A 24014-nucleotide genomic window follows, 5' to 3' on the forward strand; every position below is an offset into this window, starting at 1 on the left:
AAAATGTCAAAAAATGACTTAAAAAGTAATCAACACCAAAAAATGCAAAAAAATGCAAAATAAAATTTAGTTATTCAGATTCACATGCTAATGAAACACATTTGTGGCCAGGAGAGCATCGTCTAAAAAAAATCTAAAAAAAAATGTAAAATGCATCAACTTCCGAGCCCTAATAATAAATAATACTTAGAGAACATCTTCTTTGACAGGTTAATTTTGAACATAATTCAACCTCCGGGTGGCATTTTAATAGAATTTGAACGTCCGTGCTTGCGAAACAAAGAAAAAGACACGAAACGTGCGTATATAATAAGTATTATACTATTATGTTATAAAATTGTTTATTTATATATATCCAAACATTTTGAGTCAGCCAAGTCTATCGCACTCGTGGTTCTGAACGTTGGTGCTTATTGGTAAACCATAGACAGGGTTGGACTAGCTCAAACAAACGACCCGGGAAATAATTTTTTAACAGGCCCCGGCTCTTAGCTCACGACCTGAGCTATGAAGATGTTAGAACTAAATGTTTGCTCACTCAGAGCCGTATATAGGGATGGGGGGGGGGGGTAAGGGGTTTTCGTTAGTACGGCACTATTAAAATAAAGTTAATTTATAATAATAGTTAAATAAATTTTGTGACTTGTTGATTGTGCTCACTTATATCAATATTCGCACTTTTAAATTGTAATATATATTTTTTTTAATATTTCATCACATTCCGATAAATATTAAATATACTACATTTTTATATACTTAGATATATATAATAAAATATAAAATATAGTTTACTAAATATAGATTCATAAAACATAATAAACATATTTTATTGTATTATGTATACTTTTTTATAGGAACATTTTAAATAACAAAATTTTTTAAAATGGTGTTTTAAAGAAAATTAACAAATTATATTTGTTTACATTAAAATAAATATAATATTAATTGTAGTATTAATAATATCCTCGTCAACAGTCTTTTTTATTTAAACGTTACATTCCATATAGTTTTAGCTTTAGATAGGCACGGTTATCACAACAGTTAAATATTATTAATAAATATTATATTATAAGTTTTATTATCATTTAACATAAGCAAATGCCCCCACACTGCTTAATATTGGCCTGAAATATCCTACTGCAGCCCCCCTAGGCCCATTTTCATGGCGGCCTAGTCCAACCCTGACCATAAGTAAATCCTATAGTCTATGCCCGACGATGTACAACACCTCGAAGCCAATTTTTTAATTTAACATTTAAACGATGAACTCACGTGGTGATTTATCGACTCAAAAAATACGAATTATTTTTTTTGTTTTTATTTGAGGTGTTTCTATGCAAAACGTTTTATTTCCAAAAACCGTTTTTTTTTCTCGAATAATGGTTGTTTGTTGCAAACGATTCAGACAAGCCAGGAAAAATGTATGACTTTTGAAAATAAATATTTATTATTGGAAAAGGAAAATGTTTCAGAGATAAAAAATAATAAATTATTTTATCACATTTTTAATCGTATTTCTGTTATGATTTGCTGTAAGACATGTCATTTCCGGAAGTGAAACGTTTTGATAAATATATGGTTAATGTTATATAATATATAATATGTTGTTGAGCACAATATATAACCTATATACACAATATAGAACCTAGGAGTTAGTATTATGCATTGCATAATTAAATTGTAAATTATATTGTCAAAGAAACATAGAATTATGAATATTACCATAATATATTAACTTTCAGTAACATCATAAAGATACGCCCATAAGAATAATGCTCGATATTCAAAGTTACCCAAAGTACCAACTACATTAACACAAATTCACGAGACATTCAAAAATATAGAATTTAGAACAATTAAAGGTTAAGTCTTTTTGACAGTGAAAAATAACGAAACAAATACTATATTAGGTTTCTCGGCAGTTCGTAATTTACAAGGTAGCTTTATGCAGTTTGAACACGATATTAATAAAATTGTAGACGGTACTTTCAAAAGTAGTCCGAAATTATTTCATCAACTCTTATTACTATTCATAGTGTGCTAAATAATAATAATATCCCATATAAGTATGACAACTAATTACAATTATGATTATCAAAACATTTGATATGATTAGTTATAAAATAAAATAGGTAGTCATAATTGGGTAAAATATCCCATATAAGTATGACAACTAATTACAATTATGATCATCAAAACATTTGATATAATTAGTTGTAAAATAGAATAGGTAGTCATAATTGGGTAAACATCTGTTCAAATCCCTATGTGTGTGTGTGTGTCTGTTTTATGCGGTCGCCGTAACGTCGTATCGTCGGTAACGCTTTGATCATTAAAAATTGTAATTGTTTAATGTTTATCTTGCCAAAGTCCAATAGTCTGACCTTAGGTGGCCGGAGTTCAGGTAGTATTCCGAATACAAGTAACACGTTAATCTTGAAAAAAAGTAACTAGTTTTTACTAACAAAACATCTCCAGAAGTTATATTTTCAATATCAAAATATTTCAGTTCAGAATGTAAGATTTTCGATAGTGTAGTTACAAGCCCGGATTAAGGGGGGGTCCAGAGGGGGCCATGGCCCCCGGGCCTCAATAGTTCTAATTTATAAAGGGGCCTCAGACTTGTCCATTACTTTTTTCGTTATAGGCTATAACACTGCATAAATCACCTTAAAAAAATTGATGATTATTAAGCGAAGAAAAAAGCTCATACATTATAATTTATAAATAAATTATGCATTATTTATTGCCAAGTACCTAATATCTATATATATTTATTATAACAGGTACCTAACATTAAATAATATATACATTATAAACATAACGTACGTAACAAGCTATTATTTTTTTTTTTTCGTACAGGGGCCTCTTTTAAAACTTTGGCCCCAGGGCCTCGAAATGTATTAATCCGGGCTTGTGTAGTTATGGTATGTTATCAACTACTTTCGTTTGTTACTAAGTTTTTGTCTACTTAAAATATTTTCTGGCAATGGCTTATGGTTGTGTTCATTAAAAATTTCAATTTCAGTATAAAGAAGACTTGAGTTTAATTTTGCAAATAACTGTACGTTTTGACGGAGCAACTCCAACGTTCAACATCGTTTATAAAAACTCGTGGAAAAGAAATTTATGACCAGCGATCACTTTTAATGATTTATTTTTTTCACTCTGCTTTTCATTATTTATTTATACCACTATTCATTGCGTTAATTTTCAATAATTTCTACGCGCACTCGTACAGAACGGTTATCGGTGAACTAATATGTGTTCGTTGTATGTAAATGTTACTACAGTAAAATTTATCGGATAGAGAACCGGATGTAATCTTTCGATACGAGTCGTTATTACCTAACCATCATAAAATCATTAAAAATTATTGTATATGTTATTTTAACGGATTTTTACGCAATTAACGTATGCAAGACAGAAACACGGGCCACGACTTACATATATGTACCTGAGGAATACAGGGCCACAACCTACGGGAGCTAGGTAAATTGGGTCCTCGATAGATACATTTTTAAAGCGCTAAGTTAAGTCCCTGATAAAAAAAAAGTAGTAGGTAAGTGGGGCCCTGGCTATAAACCTGCACTAGCCTACCTGTTCGGTCCGATTATTCAAATTTAATCAAGAACATAATATTATAATAAAAACATATATTATAATTTATACCATGTTTTATACAATTTATACAATTTTTAATTTATATGCCTTATGATTTTTATATTTATACTATTTATACCGAAAACATTATATTTTATAACATATATTTATTTATTATAATATAGTTATGTAATATAAAATAATATAATAATAAAATTTGACTTCTAATAAAGATAATTGGATATTAAAAAAATGCAATGAACATTTTATTTTCGGAACTCAACTTACCTATTTTTTTTTTTTCGGGACCAAATTCACCAATCCCGAATTTATGTATGTTGTTATCGGAATCTTTTTATTGGGACGTCACCCTCATTTACCGACAAAATAGGTACCTTAAACTCTGTACGAAACAATTTCCAGGCGTTAAATTTAAAATAAAACATCGAAATGTATAATTTAATTTATTTTAGGTAAATATAGTTTAATGTAAACTGATATACTAAATACTTATATTACTAATGCACTTTGGTAGTCGACACTTGATAAAAAAAAAAATTTTAAATGTACAATTTTCAATTGCATTATTGCGAGACCTTTTGGGGTTTAACTTGGTGAAATGCCTGCATTTAGATTACAATCTGCGTACTACCTACACAGTTTGAAAATTTGCATGTATACCTACAACCTGACCAAATAACTTTATGTTTGCTTACCAAAATGTATATGTTATTTTAAATGCATGAAATTTATTTTATCAGGAACTATCTATAGAATATTATGATAATAATATAAGCATTTAATGCATAAAAATATAAATAAAATATGTACAATTATTATTTATAACAAATGAACCATATAACATTTTATGTTAATAATGATCAAATCTATTTTTTTTTTTTATAAAGGATTTTAGCGTACCAATTATGAGATTTCCATGTACCACTGGTTGAGAAATGCTTCTCTAGTGCGTATAATAGACACGGGGAGGTTGACCGTAAACGTAGTGTTAAGTTAGCGTCCTTTGGTCAGAAAAATAATATATAATGTGTTCGTAACATAAAACCGAACACAAATATAATTTTTCTAAACCGATCTAAGAAAAAAAAAACGTATAGTCCTTTTCTAAATTAACTAGTTTACGACAAAATGTCAACGAAATATAAGCGTTTGTAGTTACAATTTGGACGAGATTTAATTAAAATGGTTTATCGTAAGTGTTTTAATAAATTCCAATGACAATATCAGATTTGCCACATACCAACATTTTGTGCGCCACAAAAAGAGCGATTTCGGAATGCGCAATGTCACATGTCTTATAATACAATTTAGCTATTGAATTATTTAAATTCTATGCACCGTAATACCCATTGGTTTTCTCAATGGGCCTAGACAATAGTTAATGTCGATTAGATAGCAATTTAAAGTCATATAATATTATGCCAGTCTAATTTACTAATTTACCCGTCTAAATACAAGATAGACAAACTTATGAATGATAATAAAAAAAATTGTGACTATGGATTTTTAATTTTTTTCATCTGCCTTTGAAAAAATATATTAGGAGGCTTTTAGGTCATTTGTTTTACTTTTGACCCCCGAAGTACCAACTAGGTTCACTTTCCTATCAGAAAAGATACTGTTGAAGGAAATCTAAGCATTTTTACTGTCCTGAAAGGTGATGACAGACACAAAGAAAAAAAATATAAAAAAAGGTGGGCAAGTGGATGTCGCTATGTTGTACAGTAGGTTACGAGTGGGTCACTGCATAATGGATGGTATTAAATTTGAATTCAATGATATAATACCATTGTATAAGAAAAACGATTCTGAGCGGAGACGGCATGCCAGTCTAAGTATAAGACATATTATATACTTATATTCTAAGGTATTAAAAAAAAAAAATTAACCCATAATAGGTAGTATCTATGATATATTCATATATAATCATATCACAATATCCATTAGGTACTTATAACGCGTTATACATCAACAACAAACCGTGATACTATCATAGATAATAATATATAATAGTATACTTTAGAAGTTTCAAGTATACCCACGAATAATATTATCAAAAATGTATATTATAATATTATGTACTATGTGTTCTACTACAACATTTATAATTATAGGTACATAATATTCATAATTTTGGACTTTTGTGGTTCATTTTCGTGATAAAACACCAGTTATATCTACTCAGCACCACAATAATAAAATCGTGTTCACGAATTGTACATTGGATTTATTTTACATTTTTGATTAAAATTACTTGATTTAAAATGAATAATGTAACTAATTTGATTGAGTTTATGGCTGATGTAAATAACATTGGCCAAAGAAGACCTCAAGTGTACAAAAATAGGCCAATCTATTACGATATTTTAACATATGACGAATACGTCATTTATCTATAGATTTCGTCTTTTAAAAAGTTGTGTAAATTTCCTGTTCAATTTCCTTGCAGAAAAATTGGAGACAGCTTCTGACTGGTAAATATTATTAATATTGAAAACGGAACTGTTTTCATTGAATATAACTAATGGCCAATAGCAATAAGTCATTAATAATATGTATCTACAAATTATTATTCGTTATAGAGTGATTTTTAATTATTTAAAAAAAAGTAACGTTATTTGTAACGCCTTACTTTTGGAATGAAAAATTAAAGTAACGTGATAGAAATAATTTCGGGTAACGTGGATGTAATTTAAATAAAAATATTTAATTTGACGAGTAACGTAACACTATGGAAACTGTTGAACGAAAATTTAATGTGTTGTACATTTATAAGACGGAGACATACATAAATATGCGGGTGCGACGTCCTCTTAAGAATTATTGCATTATAATAATATGCATTATGTATCATGTGTGATACACAAATGATATATACATTTTGTAGTTTGGACCGTACGGATGAAATTATTTTTAAAATTGGGCACGTGTGTGTGTTTCGTGTACCCCCGTAAAACGAGTTTACAGCTGCAACTGGATTTTAGAATTTACACTACCTATGCCACAGCAGTTGAGCAGTCCAAGGAAATAATTCTTGTTTTAAAATTAAATAATAGTTATATTAAAAACAATTATGCTTGCTTGAACAAAAAATAATATCATGTCCCGACCAATACGCTGCTCAAAACAAAAAAATATGACCAAACAAAAATAATTGAAACTACCTTTTGATATTTATAATTTTAAATATATGTACAATTATCATCGAAATACATTTTTATTGATATTAAATAGTAAATATTATGCATTACAATTGATTTTATTAATTATTAATTGTATGGCTCTTCATCACTGCAATGATTAATAAATCTTATAATAAAATCTTCGACTTCCCGAAGCAGGTTTTTTTTATATTTTAATCGATTTCACTAAAGCTGCTGTTAAGGAGATCCAATGATATTATATAGTCTTCGCAAAATGTCAACATTAATGTTTGTTGTTTAAAACTTTGTACCAGGTTTACACGATAATTGCATTCACCGGTTAAAAAAAATTATGCAAATGTGCGCAGCTAATTATTAATTATTACTGTTCGCTAGAATTCATTTAACGAATACTAATATAATAAATTGTCGTCATCTAACATGATAAATAAACATTTAACATGCGAAATATCTAAGTTTTTAATAACTTATAGGTTCGATTCAGTATTATCAATAATATTGTGAGTTTAAACTAAAATATATGGTCCACATAATATACGTAATCTTATAAATATGATATGTATATCACATTTTGTAAGTACCGCCAATAAGAAATTACTCAATTAAATAACATATTTTTCAGTGATATTACTTATCTTAATTACATTATGACTATATTCACAATAAATCAAAGTTTTATCTTTATTTAGGTTATGCTATTAGTGGCATATACTTTTTTTGGTACATATTATAGTGTTCGGCCTAGTGTGAACCTTCTTGCAGGTCAGTGTGATAGTATTTATAATCAATGGTATAATACTCATTTAAATAGCATTAAAACATTTAATATTGTACAATATATTTTGTAACATATTACAATTTTTTTTCTTATCGTACATTTATAATTAAACGAAAATAATATTTTTTGTTGTAGTGAACTACATATTAATCCAACACACGATTACAATTTATAGTCTCGACAGCCATGATTAAACTCAACATAATATATAATTGCGTGAGTACCTACCCGTAGATAGTACGCATAAGATACGTATAGTCGACCGACAAAGTAACGGAGCCGATTCAACGCGGATACACCAGAGATGTGGATTTTACGGTAAATTTACTTAAATTAACGTAAAATTCGGTAAATTGATAAATTTTTCAAGTCCCGACTCCTGGGCATATTGTTCGCAAAAAAAATAATTTTATTTAATAATATAATAACTAATAAGTGATAACTAGTTTAATAAATATTGTAACTCCGTAACTAATGCAGTGTTTACAGGTGTGTATGTTTTTCTTAATACAGTGAAACCTCGATGACTCGAACGTTTATAAGTCGAATTTTCGATAACTCGAAGGAATATCTTCGCCCCTGCTTTTCAATAAGAACACACAATTTTTTCTATAACTCGAATTTTTTTTTCGCCCCCAACCGATTTGAGTTATCGAGGTTTCACTGTATATAATTATTAATTAACATGTTCTTCTGTGTACCGATTACACTGTACCTATGTTAATTCATTTTAGTATCTTAATCCTTACTAATATATATATATATATACTAATATCATCGAATAATATTATTGTAAATTACCTAAAGTTATAACACTAGTAAAAACATTAAGAATGAGGATTCGCTCGGTTTTATGAACAGTAAAAAAAAAACATACCGCGCAAAAAATTTCGCGGTAAAATTTATGTAACTTAACGTAATTACCAGGTAAATTCACCGAGCTCACATATCTATAGGCTACACGCGGTAAACAGGTGAGCATGGTACATATGAAATTAATATGTGTGATAATGCGTTTCTTATAGTGATGATATTAGTATATATATATTAGTAAGGATTAAGATACTAAAATGAATTAACATAGGTACAGTGTATTCGGTACACAGAAGAACATGTTAATTAATAATTATATACATTGAAACCTCGATAACTCAAATCGGTTGGGGGCGAAAAAAAAATTCGAGAAATTTTTTAAGAAAAACATACACACCTGTAAACACTGCATTAGTTACCGAGTTACAATATTTATTAAACTAGTTATCACTTATTAGTTATTATATTATTAAATAAAATTATTTTTTTTGCGAACAATATGCCCAGGAGTCGGGACTTGAAAAATTTATCAATTTACCGAATTTTACGTTAATTTAAGTAAAGTTCCCCCCCTCCACCCGAAATTACATTGAAAAACATTTGTATTGACTTTCTTTGATAATCCCGAAAATCGTAAAATAAAAAAAAATATTTTTATCCAGATAATTTTTTTGCTTTTAAAGCCAAAAATAGAATAAGTACAAATGTACAGTTGTAATAAATATAATATGTGTCGTTATCGTTATTGTATGAAAATGAAACGACAGTTGAACATTACATCATTTATCCAAACAAAAAGAAATAAAACAGACAATCTTACTTCTGAAAATGTATCAATTGATCAAGCTAATTTATCAGAACTACCTTCCACTAGCAAAAATTATACTGATAATCACACCCTCAATTTGACTCCTAATTCTCATAATAGTATGCCCAATGATTTGGATAAGACACTCACAGCTGGTGTAAATGATATTGGTAATTATGTACATAATTTAAAAATTGACGATTTTAAGAAAGAAGAATTTTTAAAAACACCATGGGTACCCCATTTGACGTATATTTTTCCTGTTAAAACCAAAAGAAATTTACGATTTCAATTATCTTGGATACAACGATCGCAAAACAGTCGAGGAAAATGATGTTGCTTTAAAATCAAACTCTGTTTTTTTGTAAATTTAATAATTTTTTTTTGTTAAATAAATACAGTATAAATAAAAATAAAACTGATGTATTTTGAATAATAATTAATAAAGTAAATTTGTATTTGTATTGGTACCTATAACAATTATAATATTATATGGTCATATTTAATTCATATTCTTGAAAATTATGTTTTAGTTTTATATTAAAATGAACCCCCCCCCTCCAAAAAAAAAAAAAAAATGAATGCTGGATACGGCCATAATTGTATACCTGCAATAGGTATATGCGAGGTATATACGACAAAAATCTATTTTTTTCGTCATGCCTGCACCAAAAGTTTAATTTTAAATTGTAAATATTGGCGAGATGGTAAATTGGCTTTTCTTTCCGGCGTACAGTATATATAGGTACCTATGGCTAGATTATAGTGATTCATTTTTAACGGTGAAAAGGAGGGCGAGGCTATAGCGATGTTTTTTTTCAGTTTTATTTTGGACTGGTCAAAAATTTTTTCCCCCCCCTCTCAAAAACTGAAATGATGCCACTGATTCTATTTATGTTTATATTATGGTCCTAGTAACAGACATGGCAGCTTAGTATTCGAATATAAACTATAAATATATATTATAATATAATATTATAGAAGTCTGTAAGCGTTTACAAAACGCGTATCGTCCAAAACCTGTACATGACCACACATACCGTAACGATATTATAAGTACGGTCAAGTGATGTATATAGTGTAGGTATAAATGGTATAATAATACATGTGTAATAGAATCGACACGAAAGCCTGAAACAGAAAATAATGCACACAATGTCACAATATATTCGGTGGTAAAATGGACGGAACCGTGTCGGGTCGAGTATTTATTTTGTATTGTGTAAGTCTATTATTTCTATAAATAAAGAAAAAAACTGCACTGCAACTTGTCACGCAGGTAGGTCAAAATGAGATGGCTGTCCCACCGAGTGCAAAACGATAATTTATCGAATATCTTTCACGAAAATATACTGTTCGGGGAGAGCATTATTCTAACGATAAAAACGCGTCGTTGGGTATATAGAATGGGACCGATCGAATGATGCCAGTACGAGACGACCGCAATAATATGCGATATTATTGTATAGGGACTAAAAGTGTATTGTGATATTATAAAAAAAACATATTATGCGAGTGGAAAGGTTGAAATATATTGTACATTATCTTGTACACGTACAACAGTGAACGACGGCCTTCTTTCCACGAAATATATAACAATTATTATATGACATATATATATAGCGTATGCGCATCCAGTTCGGCAGTCCATAGTTCCAAGAGTATGAAGAATTCCTCGAGACACAATATATAGGTGAAACCATTTCAAGTTCACCGCTCGTTGAAATATTATTCGTGTGCTTAAGCGTAAAATATAGGCATAATATGTAGACAATATTATTATAGTAAGCATAATATACAGTAAGACTATAATAATAATATGGGCGTGAAGTTACAATATTATAGTGTGTTGAGTGTAGACACACTATTTACGTCGTTCTACGAAAGTCATCGAGAATGGTGTTTATTTTTAAATTTTAAATATGACTTATTACTGCGTATACTGCTACTAAGTGTCTTATAGCAACCGAAATTTCCGAGACTTTAAGTAGGTAAAAAAAAAAACGTTCATTATGCGAATCAAAATCGAAATCGCTGGTAATTCAATACCCCTCGAGGTGATACTGATAACATTTTATGGACATATAATATAATAATATACTATTACGCAGTGGCGGCGCGAGAGGGTTCAGAAAATATACTGTTGAAGAAAATCCAAGAATTTTTACTCTCCTAAAAGGTGATGACAGACAAAAAAAAAAAAAAAACCTTTAGCTGGTCATTACTTATAATACTTACATAATTATACATTATTGTCCTATATTTACTTAGATTTAAGTTACTGGTTATTTTTTAAGGTAATAAACAATAAGTGTGTCTTTAATATGTGGCAATATTTAGGACCAAAAATTAATAGAGAGATTTTTTGTTCAAAACACGATTTACAATAAAAACACTAACGCCTCGCAGGGTCGCAGGGATGACTTGTATAATTAATACATTTTTTTTTTAAAGAATGTGGATGATTTGGTACAGGGCGCTTTAGACTTCAATTCTTAATTTTCTCTTTTATTAAAAAAAAATTAAAAAACAAGTCTCGTAATAAAATGGTCGTATTAAAAATCGTATTTTATTATGGTTTAGGAATACAACTTAAAAATCGAAATCCAATGTGCCATATAAGAAGTGTATCACATTCTAAAAAAAAAAAATTGTCAAAATCGGATCTTTTTACGAGGCTTGAGAGTTTTTCCTGTCATAATTGTTTTTGAGAAAAAAACATGTCATGCATAGGTCTGTTAAGTTGGTATACGAATATGAATTATTATGTAAATAACAGATCATTTTATACGATTTCTGTGAAAACAAAAATTTTGGCCAACTATTTTTATTTTTAAACCTTTGTGAGGCATGGAAAACGATATTGAAATATTAGATAAACTTTTTTGATTCAAAATAGTGGCTGTTTTACCAAAACGCCAGATAAAACTGAAAGAATTTCGTTTGACGTATTTAAATAGTTATGACTGATTTTAATTAATTATTAAGTTTATTAAAGAGGTGATTTTGAATATCTATTTTTTCAGCTGTGATACCTATGAAAAAAAATATGATATTTATGAATTATATTATTTATCACAACACTAATAATATTCAACAATCATAATCCATTTTCAAAATTAAAATCCATCAAACCAAGTTTCTTCTGTTTTATCATTTTTGTTTTGGGTTTTTGATCTTAAAGCTTTTTTATCGACTCATTAAGTTAAAAGAAAAAAAGTAATTTTTTAAACTAGTTACCGACAATCTTATATAAACTAATATCAAACTACACAACTATATTATAAAACCAAAAATCAAAAAGATTTAATAATAATAAATGGTTTGCTTAATGTTGAAAATACATATAATTATATCCAATTTTATAATTATCAGTATGACATATTTCCAGTTTACCATTTTTATTATTTAATTAATGTTAACCAAATGATAAAATCATTTTTTGAAAGAGTTTGATAGTCGCCTAATCCTGGTGTCCTCTGGATAATGCTATAATTTAAGTAATATAACTTATAATATTATTGATCGTCTGGTGGGTGCAATTTATTTCACTGAAAAATTATACCTGCTATGTATTAGGTGCAATTTATATTTGTCCAGATAAACTCAATAAAAATTATGAGCTCAGAATTTTAACTCTGAAATTCATCTAGAAAGTGTTGTAACTTATAAAATCCCTCCTCAAATGTATTATAGTGAAAAATTCACTGATATTGTAACATTTGGCAAATGATTAATGTAGGTAATAAGTAGTAATAATAATGAGTCAATTTAAAAATGTTCTGATAAAAACATAAAGTAATATTTTTATCAGAATTAAAAAAAAAAATACTTAAAACATCATGCAACAGTCAAAATATTTATTCAAAGACAAAAATTCAGTATTGCAATTTACAATACGTGGTTTTACTATAGGTCCTTGTACAATAATTGTATACGTGTATATTTAGTAGATAATATTTTTAATTGTTACCAATAAGCATTATTATAATTTGTATATTAAAATTGTTATAATATTATGTCTGAAAATAAAAATATATTATATTGATACATTATAGATATAGACAGTGCATTTTTATTTTATTTTTTATATAGATCGGAGACAGCAGAAGGTAGTGAAGTCTCCTTGACAATATACAGCCATTATCTGAAAAATATTATTATTTTTAATGAGTTTTTATTAAAAAAAATAAATAATTTATGTACTATATACCTATCTCATAGCTATCTATAGGCTATGATACGGATATTACAGGGGTCACTATCTAAAGTAAAGCTGTAAATTAACTTCCTATGATTTTAATAATTTGTAGGTAGGTATTTGGTATATAATAAATATATATTTTACTGTATACTGCTGTTTGGTGACTTCTTACGGATGAAAAATGGTTAGTACATAATATGGTACAATACTTGAAGACTTAATAAAAGAATGGTACAATGTCCGTAAACAGCTCAAAAAGAGTCAAAATTTGTATGGTGTGTAGAAAATGAAACTATGAACAATCAGTGAAATTGTCATGTATCTACAGTTATTCATTTTTAAATTACAACGAAATAACAAAATCCGCTACGTAAGAAATGGAGTGAATATCCAATCTTGTAAATATATGAAATTCAAACGCTCATAAAAATGTAATTTGATTTGCTTGAAGATATTTTTTTTTTTTTTGATTAAGATAGACAAACTTATGAATGATCGTGTATTACATTTTCAAATCTTAGATTAAAAAAGAAAAATTTTTATGAATTTCTAACTCAAAATAATTTACTAATTTTCGTCATTTTTACGTATTTTTGTCAATATTTGAACAAAAAATTGTGACTGGATTTTTAATTTTTTTTATCTGCTTTTGAAACAATATACTAGGAGCCATTTATTAAATTTTCAAGCTTTTGTACCCAACAAATAAAATTGTATGGATATTTATAGAATAAAAAAAATAAAAAAATTGGAAACTGAAAATGTCCCTACTTTTATAACTTTAGAACTGTCTTATGAGTTTTAATGGATGTCATGAAATAATCAATGGGATGTAAATATGGCAATAGATGGGTAGTAAAATTAACATGATATTTTCAAAAATAACACAACAATGTTTCATCAATTAAAGTATTATTGACCTATATAACATATAGGAAAAATGTATAAATAATCAAAAATTGTAATAATTGAATCGCATGTTTTGTTTTAAGAGGATATCAGCGCACTATTAGTTTTTTTTTTGTCTGGCCCACATGCAACACAGACAAAACGCATTTACGCAAAATCATTTTTTCTGTGCGTTTAAGTAATCTTAGAGTCACCTATTACAAAAAAGATAGAGAATAATATTTTTGAGGGAATGACATATTGATTTTATATTTTATTATTAATTGACTTTGTATTCGACTTTCAAAATAAATAAAAAAAATGTTGTAAATTTAAACGATGTTTAAATTGTTATGAGACAATATTTAGACCAAATCGATATGTCATTCCCTCAAAAGTATTATTCTTTATCTTTTTTGTCATGGGTGACTTTACTCTAAGATTACTTAAACACATAGAAAAAATGATTTTGCGTAAATGTATTTTGTCTATGTTGCGTGTGAGCCAGAGAGAGAAAACAAATAGTGCGCTGACAGCCTCTTAAATATTAATTCATTACAATACTATATTAATATATTAATATTATAACCGATATAATATTATTTACGTTGACAATGATTATCTTATTTATAACATTATTAGGTATTACCTAGGTTACTTAAATAAATATATATATTATTTATGAACTTTTACCAGAACTTATAATTTAATCATCGGATATAATACGTGACACTTTTTTATAAGATAAAATTAAAAAAATCGGAAATTGTATACAAGCGTGGATCCAGCCAACATTAACGAGAGGGGGGGAGATTATAAATATGTATACACATTTACTATTTACCTACTGGTAAATACGAGTATATGTACAGTACAATCTCGGTAATCCGACACATAGTATTTACCTATGAAAAATCGATGCATCTAACGTGCTTCTCATGAAATGCAATAACTAATTGTGGAAGCTTTTCATTTGCATAAGAATCTGTCACGTATGAAAGTTGTTCGACGTCCTTCCACTTAATGAGATAGTGATAAGTGCCGTTTATATCTTTTTTATGGATTATCGTTTCGGGAACTAAATCAACACTGAAGTCGTGTACAGGGTATTTCGGATCCGCCGGAGGCCTGGGTAAAAATACTCCGACCACGAACTGTTGGTATAAAAATGTATCTGATTAATGTAAGCCATTATTACAATAACAACTGTTACAATAATATTATATAATATTCGAAACTGCAAATCGCGATGACATGAAATGAATAATATTCACTCACGCCCTGTTGCATTCCTTCAGGCATCGTCCGTGACTGATATACTCGTGTATTACTGTAAGGTGGACTTTTGATGTGGCGACTACGCGGTTATCACTGGTAATGGTTTCCGAGCTAACGACTCCCGCAATCTACGGTTCCGAAACGTACGACTGATTCGCTATACACAGCGTTCTAAGCGCTGCGAGGTGAAATTTCAGCTGTTTTTCATTGCGTCGGTTCGCCGGTGGCAGCGCCATATTTAGTGAGTAGTAGTGGGAAATGTTATTGATAGACTATAAAAAATGTTAAAACGATATTTTCGAATATGCGATGGACAATTTTATGATTAACTGTGAATAAACGTTATGTAAATAAACTCGTGTGACATTGGTTCCCACCTAGGCCGTAGCTGGAACAATATTTCGAGGGGGTTTTTAAATCAAATAATATTTTCATTGTTGGTAATTAAAAAAAAAACGACTGGTAACACTTATTTAAAAAAAATAAAAATAAAAAAACTGACATTTTACTATATTAATATATCATAATATTATATAGAACGAAATCTAGTTGTCGCTTTTTTTCTTTTTGGCGAAACAATCGATAACATTATCCACATCGATTTTAATTTGTCTATGCGCACTTAAAAGAGTTAAACCTCTAAGACTTTCTTGACCTGATGAGTTATATAAATCATTTTTTTTTTATCTTTTCGTGATTTTTTTTTTGCGTTCTGGCGTAGAAGTCGAAATGGGGTTTCAAAAGAAAATATAATGTGTTGGAAAATATTCAAAATTACATTTAATGGCAATACGGGTGAAGATGTACTGTTCGGTAATAGTTATATTAATTATTAAGTACCTTAGACTGGGGTCTAAATTCGTTGAGCGGATTTCGCGTCAGTTATCGTTTTGTCTGGCTATACACAACGAATTCACTCAATATTTTCGCCACGATTTTCCAAATATTTACGATAATTTTGACATAATTGAGTTCCGAAATTATTACTATAATTCTATGTATAAAACTGCAAAAACAAACAAATTTATTAAAAAATGATTTTACATTTATATCTTCAATATAATGTTTTTTATTTAAGCTATTTAAATTTAAAAATTAAACAATTAAATAACTAAAAATCATAAAAAAATAATAAAATATAAACTTTATAATTATTTACTAAATATTCTGTCTAAAGCTAATTATTTTCTAAAAAAAAAAAAATTAAACCTCTATTTAAATTATATTGAATTCAACCAATTTCAAAAACCTTTCAGCAAAACCAGAAATATCAAAAAAATTAATATTATATTTGATTTTTATATTTAAACATTTTTATTTTTTTTGAATACTAATTTTATTTACAACGTAATAAATTGAATGTAATAATAATGTAATATTTGATTAAAGATGTTATACTGTCTGTAACCGCGAAAATAGGTAATAAACACCAATTGTAGATACCTTCAATCGAAGATTATGGGTAATTTACTTATTTAATTTAAATTTATATTTATCCATACCTTCAAATTATAAAATATAGCCATATATGATATAAGTATTAATTTTTTTAATTTAGCTTGTCCTGAACTATTTTATAAAGTGGATATTTGTTTTATGTAAATTAAACTAAAACTAACATTTTCTAAAAAAAAAAACATAAATGGAAAAAACCGTTTCCGAAGTGGTTAAAAACTGTCTCCGCTCAGAATCGTTTTTCTTATACAGTGATATTATATCATTGAATTCAAATTTAATACCATCCATTATACAGTGACCCACTTGTAACCTACTGTACAGCAGAGCCACATCCACTAACCCACCTTTTTCTTTTTGCACTTGTTAGCCATTTAGCAATTGAAGTCATAATTTCATCATCATTAGAAGTATTATACTTGGACTTTTTTACAGCTTCTATATTATAATATCAACACATTTAATGTTAAGTGTATAATACTTATTAATAATGTTTATATTTAAAGTTCTTTTTCAAAATTGCCTTTTACCATTTTTGATGAAATTAAGATTTTCAAGAAGCAATTAATATACAATTGTCAGACATTTATTTAATTGTCACCACTATAATAATTTTAATAACTACCTATTAAAAATTCACTTTTGATCATATTTATCATTATACATATGTATATAGGTATTAGGTATTGTTAAGTTATTATGTAAACAAAATAGATCAAAAAATTATAAATTCTTCATAAAAGATAGCAAGTGAAATATACTATATCATAATAATAATTATAATACCTAATTAAGTTCAGGGAAAATGTTAAGTAGTTTTGTTTCAAAAAAGGGAATTACTGTTTGTTCTTTCCAAAAACAACTTCTTTTAGGAAAGGGTAAACTTTGCAACAGATGAATAAAAATTTTTAAAAAAAAGTTATAAGTATTATTTTTTTTTAAACTTTGATTATAGAGCATTTATGTTACAATTATACCTTTTTTTTTTTTGAAAGAAATATTTTATGATAAGAATCATTACTTATTTTAGGTTTAAATGTCATTATAATAATTAGCAAACATAAATTATTTAACCAATTAATAGAATAAAAAAAGTTTAATATTTGGTTAATAACATAAATTATAATCTTACAAAAGATTGATTTGTTAATAGACAACAATGAAAAATTGTTTTTGTTCCTTAAACCATAATAGGTATACTGCATTAACAATCTATATTTTGCTGCTTATCACTTATTCTTGTTATCTCCATTTTTAAATAGGCCAAAGAATTCAAAACATATTAAAAAAAATAAGTATGGCATGGAAAACGATATTAAAATATTAGATAAACTTTTTTGATTTAAAATAGCGGCTGTTTGACCAAAAAGCCAGATAAAACTGAAAGAATTTTGTTTGACGTATTTAAATTGTTATGACTAATTTTAATTAATTATTAAGTTTATTAAAGAGGCGATTTTGAATATCTATTTTTTCAGCTGTGATATCTATGAATAAAAATATGATATTTTTTAATTATATTATTTATCACAACACTAATAATATTCAACAATCATAGTCCATTTTCAAAATAAAATCCATCAAACCAAATATCTTCTTTTTTGTCAGTTTTGTTTTGTGTTTTGATCTTAAAGCTTTTTTATTGACTGAAGTCCCTATTAAGTTAAAAGTAAAGAAAAAGTGATTTTTTTAGCTAGTTACCGACAATCTAATATAAACTAATATCAAACTCCATAATTATATTATAAAACCAAAAGTCAAAAAAATTGAATCATAAATGAATGGTTTGCTTGATGCCCTAAGGAAATTTATATTATTATATAATTATCAGTATGACATATTTTCAGTTTTCCATTTTAGATTCTGATTGGAACGATGAATGTATTGAATTTACAATGATGTGTGTTTTTTTATTTTTTTATTTTTGTGTCTGTCATCACGGTTTGGAGCAGTAAAACTGCTTCGATTTTCTTCAACAGTATCTTGTTTGATGGGAAAGTGAATCTAGTTGGTGCATTCGGGTGATCAAAATTTGAAATTTCCAATAGTTTTAAAAAGCGCCGTGAAAAACAAAAGAAAAATTAAGGAAAAACGGGAATTTTTACGCAAAATCTGTTTTTGAGAAAATTGATTTTGGTTTTTGGTGTAACTTTAAAACGAATGACTGTAGATACATGAAATTTTCACTGGTTGTTTATATTTCCATTTTCTACACATGATAAATTTTTCAAAATATTTTGATTTGTTTTGAGCTGTTTATCGACAATTTCAGTTTCCAATTTAATCAGTTTTTTTTTTCTATGAATGTCAATAAGACTTTTTTTTATTAGCATTTTAAGTTTAAAAATTGACAAAATATGTAAAAAATACGAATATTACCTAATTATATTGAGTTAATAATTCGTAAAAATTTTTGTTTTTAGAACTAAGATTTTAAAATGTAATACAAGATTCCTTATAGGATGATCTACCTTTATAAAAAAAAAAAAAATGTCTATAAGAAATTCAAATTAAATTTTTATGAGCGTTTGAAATTCATATTTTTACAACATATAAAGTTTTATCTGTTGGGCCAAAAAGTGTAAAAATTTAATACAATGCTCCTGATGTATTGTTACAATAGCAGTTGAAAAATATTAAAAATACATAGGCACAATTTTTTTTTATAAGCATTTAAAGATCGAATTTTGACAAAATTTATCAAATTTAAAATTGAATAATTATTTCGTAGTTAAAAATCTATAAAATGTTCAACTTTTATATCTAAGGATTGAAAATTTAAAACAAGATTCCACGTAAGTAGTTAATTCTGTTACCAAAAAATCTAAAATATACATAATCACATTTCATTTTTATAGTCATTTTCAGATCAAATTTGGACGAAATTACATATTAAAAAACCTGGAATAACTATTTTAGTTGTTTTGTTGTGATTGTATAATATTATTCGTGGGTAATTGAAACTTATAAAGTATACTTTTATATATCTATGTTAGTACAACGATTTGTTGTTGATGTATGACACGTTACCTAATGGATATTGTGATATGATTAATTTGAAAATTATTAATAATACTATAGATAAGTATATCATATGTCTTATACCTAGACTGACATACCGTCTCCGCTCAGTATCGTTTTTCTTATACAACAATATTATATCATTGAATTCAAATTTAATACCATCCATTATACAGTGACCTACTTGTAACCTACTGTACAGCAGAGCGACATCCACTTACCCACCTTTTTTATTATTTAATTTATGTTAACCAAATCATAAAATCATTTTTTATAAGACTTTGATAGTCGCCTACTCCTGGTGTCCTCTGGATAATGGTATCATTCCAGTAGTATAACTTATAATATTATTAATAGTCTGGTGGGTGCAATTTATTACACATAAAAATTATACCTGAAATGTATTGGGCGAAATTTATATTTGTCTAGATAAACTCAATAATAATTATGAGCTCAGAATTTTAATTCTGAAATTCATCTAGAAAGTGTTGTAACTTATAAAATCCCTCCTCGATTGTATTATAGTAAAAAATTCACTGATATTGTTACATTTGGCAAATGATTAATTTAGGTAACAATAAGTAGTAATAATAATAATGAGTCAATTTAAAAATGTTCTGATAAAAACATAAGGTAATATTTTTATCAGAATTTAAAAAAAAAAACTTACAACATTATGCAACAGTCAAAATATTTATTCAAAGATAAAAATTCATTATTGTAATTTACAATACGTGGTTTTACTATGTCCTTGTACACTAATTGTATACGTGTATATTTAGTAGATAATATTTTTAATTATTACAAATAAGAATTAAAAATGTAAGAAAAAAAATCAGTTAACAGTAACATATTAATAAAACGGATAATGTGTTTTTATTATTATTATTATTATTATTATTTGTATAATAAATTTGTTATAATATTATGTCTGAAAATAAAAGTATATTATATTGATACATTATAAATATAGACAGTGCATTTTTATTTTATTTTTTATATAGATCGGAGACAGCTGAACGTAGTGAAGTCTCCATGACAATATACAGCCATTATCTGAAAAACATTATTATTTTTAATGAGTTTTTATTAAAAAATAAATAATTTATGTACTATATACCTATCTTATAGCTATCTATAGGCTATGATACGGATATTACAGGGGTCACTATCTAAAGTAAAGTTAAGTAAAGCTGTAAATTAACTTCCTATAATTTTAATAATTTGTAGGCAAGTATTTGGTATATAATAAATATATATTTTACCGTATACTGAAGTCAGAACTATTAAGTTTTGCTGTTAATTGGAAGTATTTAAAAAAATCAGTATCTGAATCGTACCAAACAACAATGCAGCCTAATAGTGACAAAGACAATAATTATGATAATAATGATCATGATGAAATTGAAGACAAATTTTGTACTACATTATCATCATGTAAAAACTGTGCTGTATATTGCTTCAATGTACTAACAACGTATAAACTTTAATATGATGCATATAGCAAATTAACTTTGGCTTACAAGTGTTTTCAAACCCTTACATTAACACAACTAAGTATTGACTTATAAATCATTTAAGTGTTAAATTAGGTCACTATTAGCATTATAAAATATTAAACTTTTATTTATTTTAGGTTGCATGTGAAAGGTCTTTTTCGATTCTTAAAAATATAAAAACAAGGCTTAGAAGCACTTTAAATGAATCAAAGCTTGATGCTTTTATGCTTACGACTGTGGAAAAATTTGTTTGAATAGCTTAGATATAGATGAGATTATTGATGATGTAAAACAAAATAGTGATTTATTAAAAAAAGAATTATCTTACTAATTGAATTGCTTTAATAATTATTTGCACCCTTGTAATTTTTGCCAAAATAGTAGAAGCAGTTAATACATGAGTTAATTTATAATTAACTGTTAACCGTCTAATCTAAATTTTTATAAAATTTAATTAATATTGTTTTATACGTGCACGTTGCATGATGTATGAGCACTGATGCAAATAGTAAAGTTGAGTGAGTGATATTATATTTAATAAAAATATAATATTTATTATGAAATAATATTGGTTTACCCTATTACCACAATTAGTTTAGCGAACACTTTATCATTGTTCGTTGGACATTTTTTTTTATAATCAAATTGACATTTCCCAAAATCATACGGTTACTAATGTTATTCACTAGAAAATAACTATAATTTCCACATTCGTATACAAATAACGTTAATTTCCGATATAACATCATTTACCGTACCTAATATATTATATTACAATAGTGCAAATTGGCCACGTTACGCGTTTCAAACAAAGGACTGTACAAAGTCACCATAAATAAAATCAAGCTCTATTATATTTACCTAGAAACATCGACCACTCTCAAGTGCTTCTCTTGGAACGTAATAACCATTTGTGGAATATTTTCGTTTGCATAGGAAGATGGCACGTATGATAGTTGTTCGACATCCTTCCACTTCACGAGATAGTGATAAGTGCCGTTTATAACTTTCATGTGGGCTATAGTTTCGGGAACTAAATCATCACTGAAGTCGTGAATTGGGTGCTCAGAATCCGACGGACGGCTGGGTATGATTATTTTGACCGTCAATTGTGGGTAGAATAATGTAGGTATCTAATTAACGTAAGCCATCATTACAATAACAACCGTTACAATAATAATAGGTATATTATTATGACATTGGAAACTGTAAATCTATAACATAAAATTAATAATATTCACTCACGACACTTTGGTCTACTTCAGGCATCTTCGGTGACGTCTTACACATCTTCGAGTGTATCGTATGACTGTAGGGTGGACTTTTGATGTGGCGATTGCGCGGCTATCACTGGTAATGGTCTCCGGACTTCCGCTAGCTACGGCTGCAAAACGTACGACTGACTCGGTACCAACCACGACTGCGTCCCAATGGCTCCGAGTTGAAATCGCAGCTGTTTTTTTCGTTGCGTCGGTTCGCCGCTGGCAGCGCCGCGTTCGACGAGTAGTCGCGGCAAATGTTATTGGGCGACGAATGTATAACAATTAATATTGTATTTTCGAATATGCGATGGACAATTTTATTATAAACTGTGAATAAACGTTATGTAAATAAGCTCGTGTGACATTGGTTCCCACCTAGGCCGTAGCTGGAACAATATTTCGAGGGGGTTTTTAAATCAAATAATATTTTCATTGTTGGTAATTAAAAAAAAACGACTAACACTTATTTTAATAAACTGACATTCTATTATATTAGTATATCATAATATTATCCATCTTTTTTTTAATAGGTTTCTTTCCCCTAAGATTACTTAAACGCATAGAAAAAATTACTTTGCGTAAATGCATTTTGTCTATATTGTCTGTTTGCCAGAGAGAGAAAACAAATAGTGCGCTGACATCCTCTTAAGCTATTTAAATTCAATAATTAAACAATTAAATAATTAAAAATCATAAGAAAAATAATAAAATATAAACTTTATAATTATTTAAAAAATATTCTGTCTAAACCAAATTATTTTCTTTTGAAAAAAAAATGAAACCTATATTGAATTCAATCAATTTGAATACATTTAAATTTTAAAGCAAAAAATCCAAAAGAAAGAAAATATTTTAAAAAAATTGAGTGGTAATCTTCTTTTTGAAAAAAAAAAATCACACAATTCAAACCGCAAATATCAAAAAAATTAACATTATATTTGATTTTTATATTCAAATATTTTTTTTTTTTTTTGGAATTTTACTATTTTTTTTTTGATTAATAATATTATTTACAAGATTTTTTTTTTATTTCGTATGGCTGGTATACAAATCAACACAGTTAAGGGCACAATATATATCGAATATAAATCATAACCCGAGTACAAAATAAAAATAAAATAACTACAATTAAAAATATAAATATAAAATGTAAATAGTTAAATAAATAAATAATAAAGTATTTACAAGATAATAAATTAAATGTAATAAAAGGTAAGATG

At 27.4% G+C, this 24014-nt stretch overlaps 1 protein-coding gene across 4 annotated transcripts in view; it reads right to left on the minus strand.

Annotated features, from left to right (window-relative positions):
* LOC100568564 (heterochromatin protein 1-like) overlaps positions 1 to 22965 on the minus strand; it is an 85716-nt gene extending 62751 nt beyond the window's left edge. The window contains exons 1-3 of one of the 4 annotated variants that reach the window (XM_008185862.3): positions 22778 to 22965; positions 22394 to 22665; positions 13030 to 13334 (exon numbers count right to left, since the gene is read on the minus strand). In XM_008185862.3, coding sequence (XP_008184084.1) covers positions 13331 to 13334; positions 22394 to 22665; positions 22778 to 22822 — 321 coding nt within the window. In that variant the 5' untranslated portion in view covers positions 22823 to 22965 and the 3' untranslated portion in view covers positions 13030 to 13330. Of the gene's footprint in view, positions 1 to 13029; positions 13335 to 15184; positions 15434 to 15557; positions 15720 to 21031; positions 21090 to 22393; positions 22666 to 22777 lie in introns of those variants that run through there. The other 3 variants (XM_003245172.4, XM_003245171.4, XM_008185861.3) reach the window with 3 other exon arrangements.
* Between the last annotated feature and the right edge of the window lie 1049 nt (positions 22966 to 24014).

This window comes from Acyrthosiphon pisum, chromosome X, assembly GCF_005508785.2.
Source record: "Acyrthosiphon pisum isolate AL4f chromosome X, pea_aphid_22Mar2018_4r6ur, whole genome shotgun sequence".
NCBI lineage: Eukaryota > Metazoa > Arthropoda > Insecta > Hemiptera > Aphididae > Acyrthosiphon > Acyrthosiphon pisum.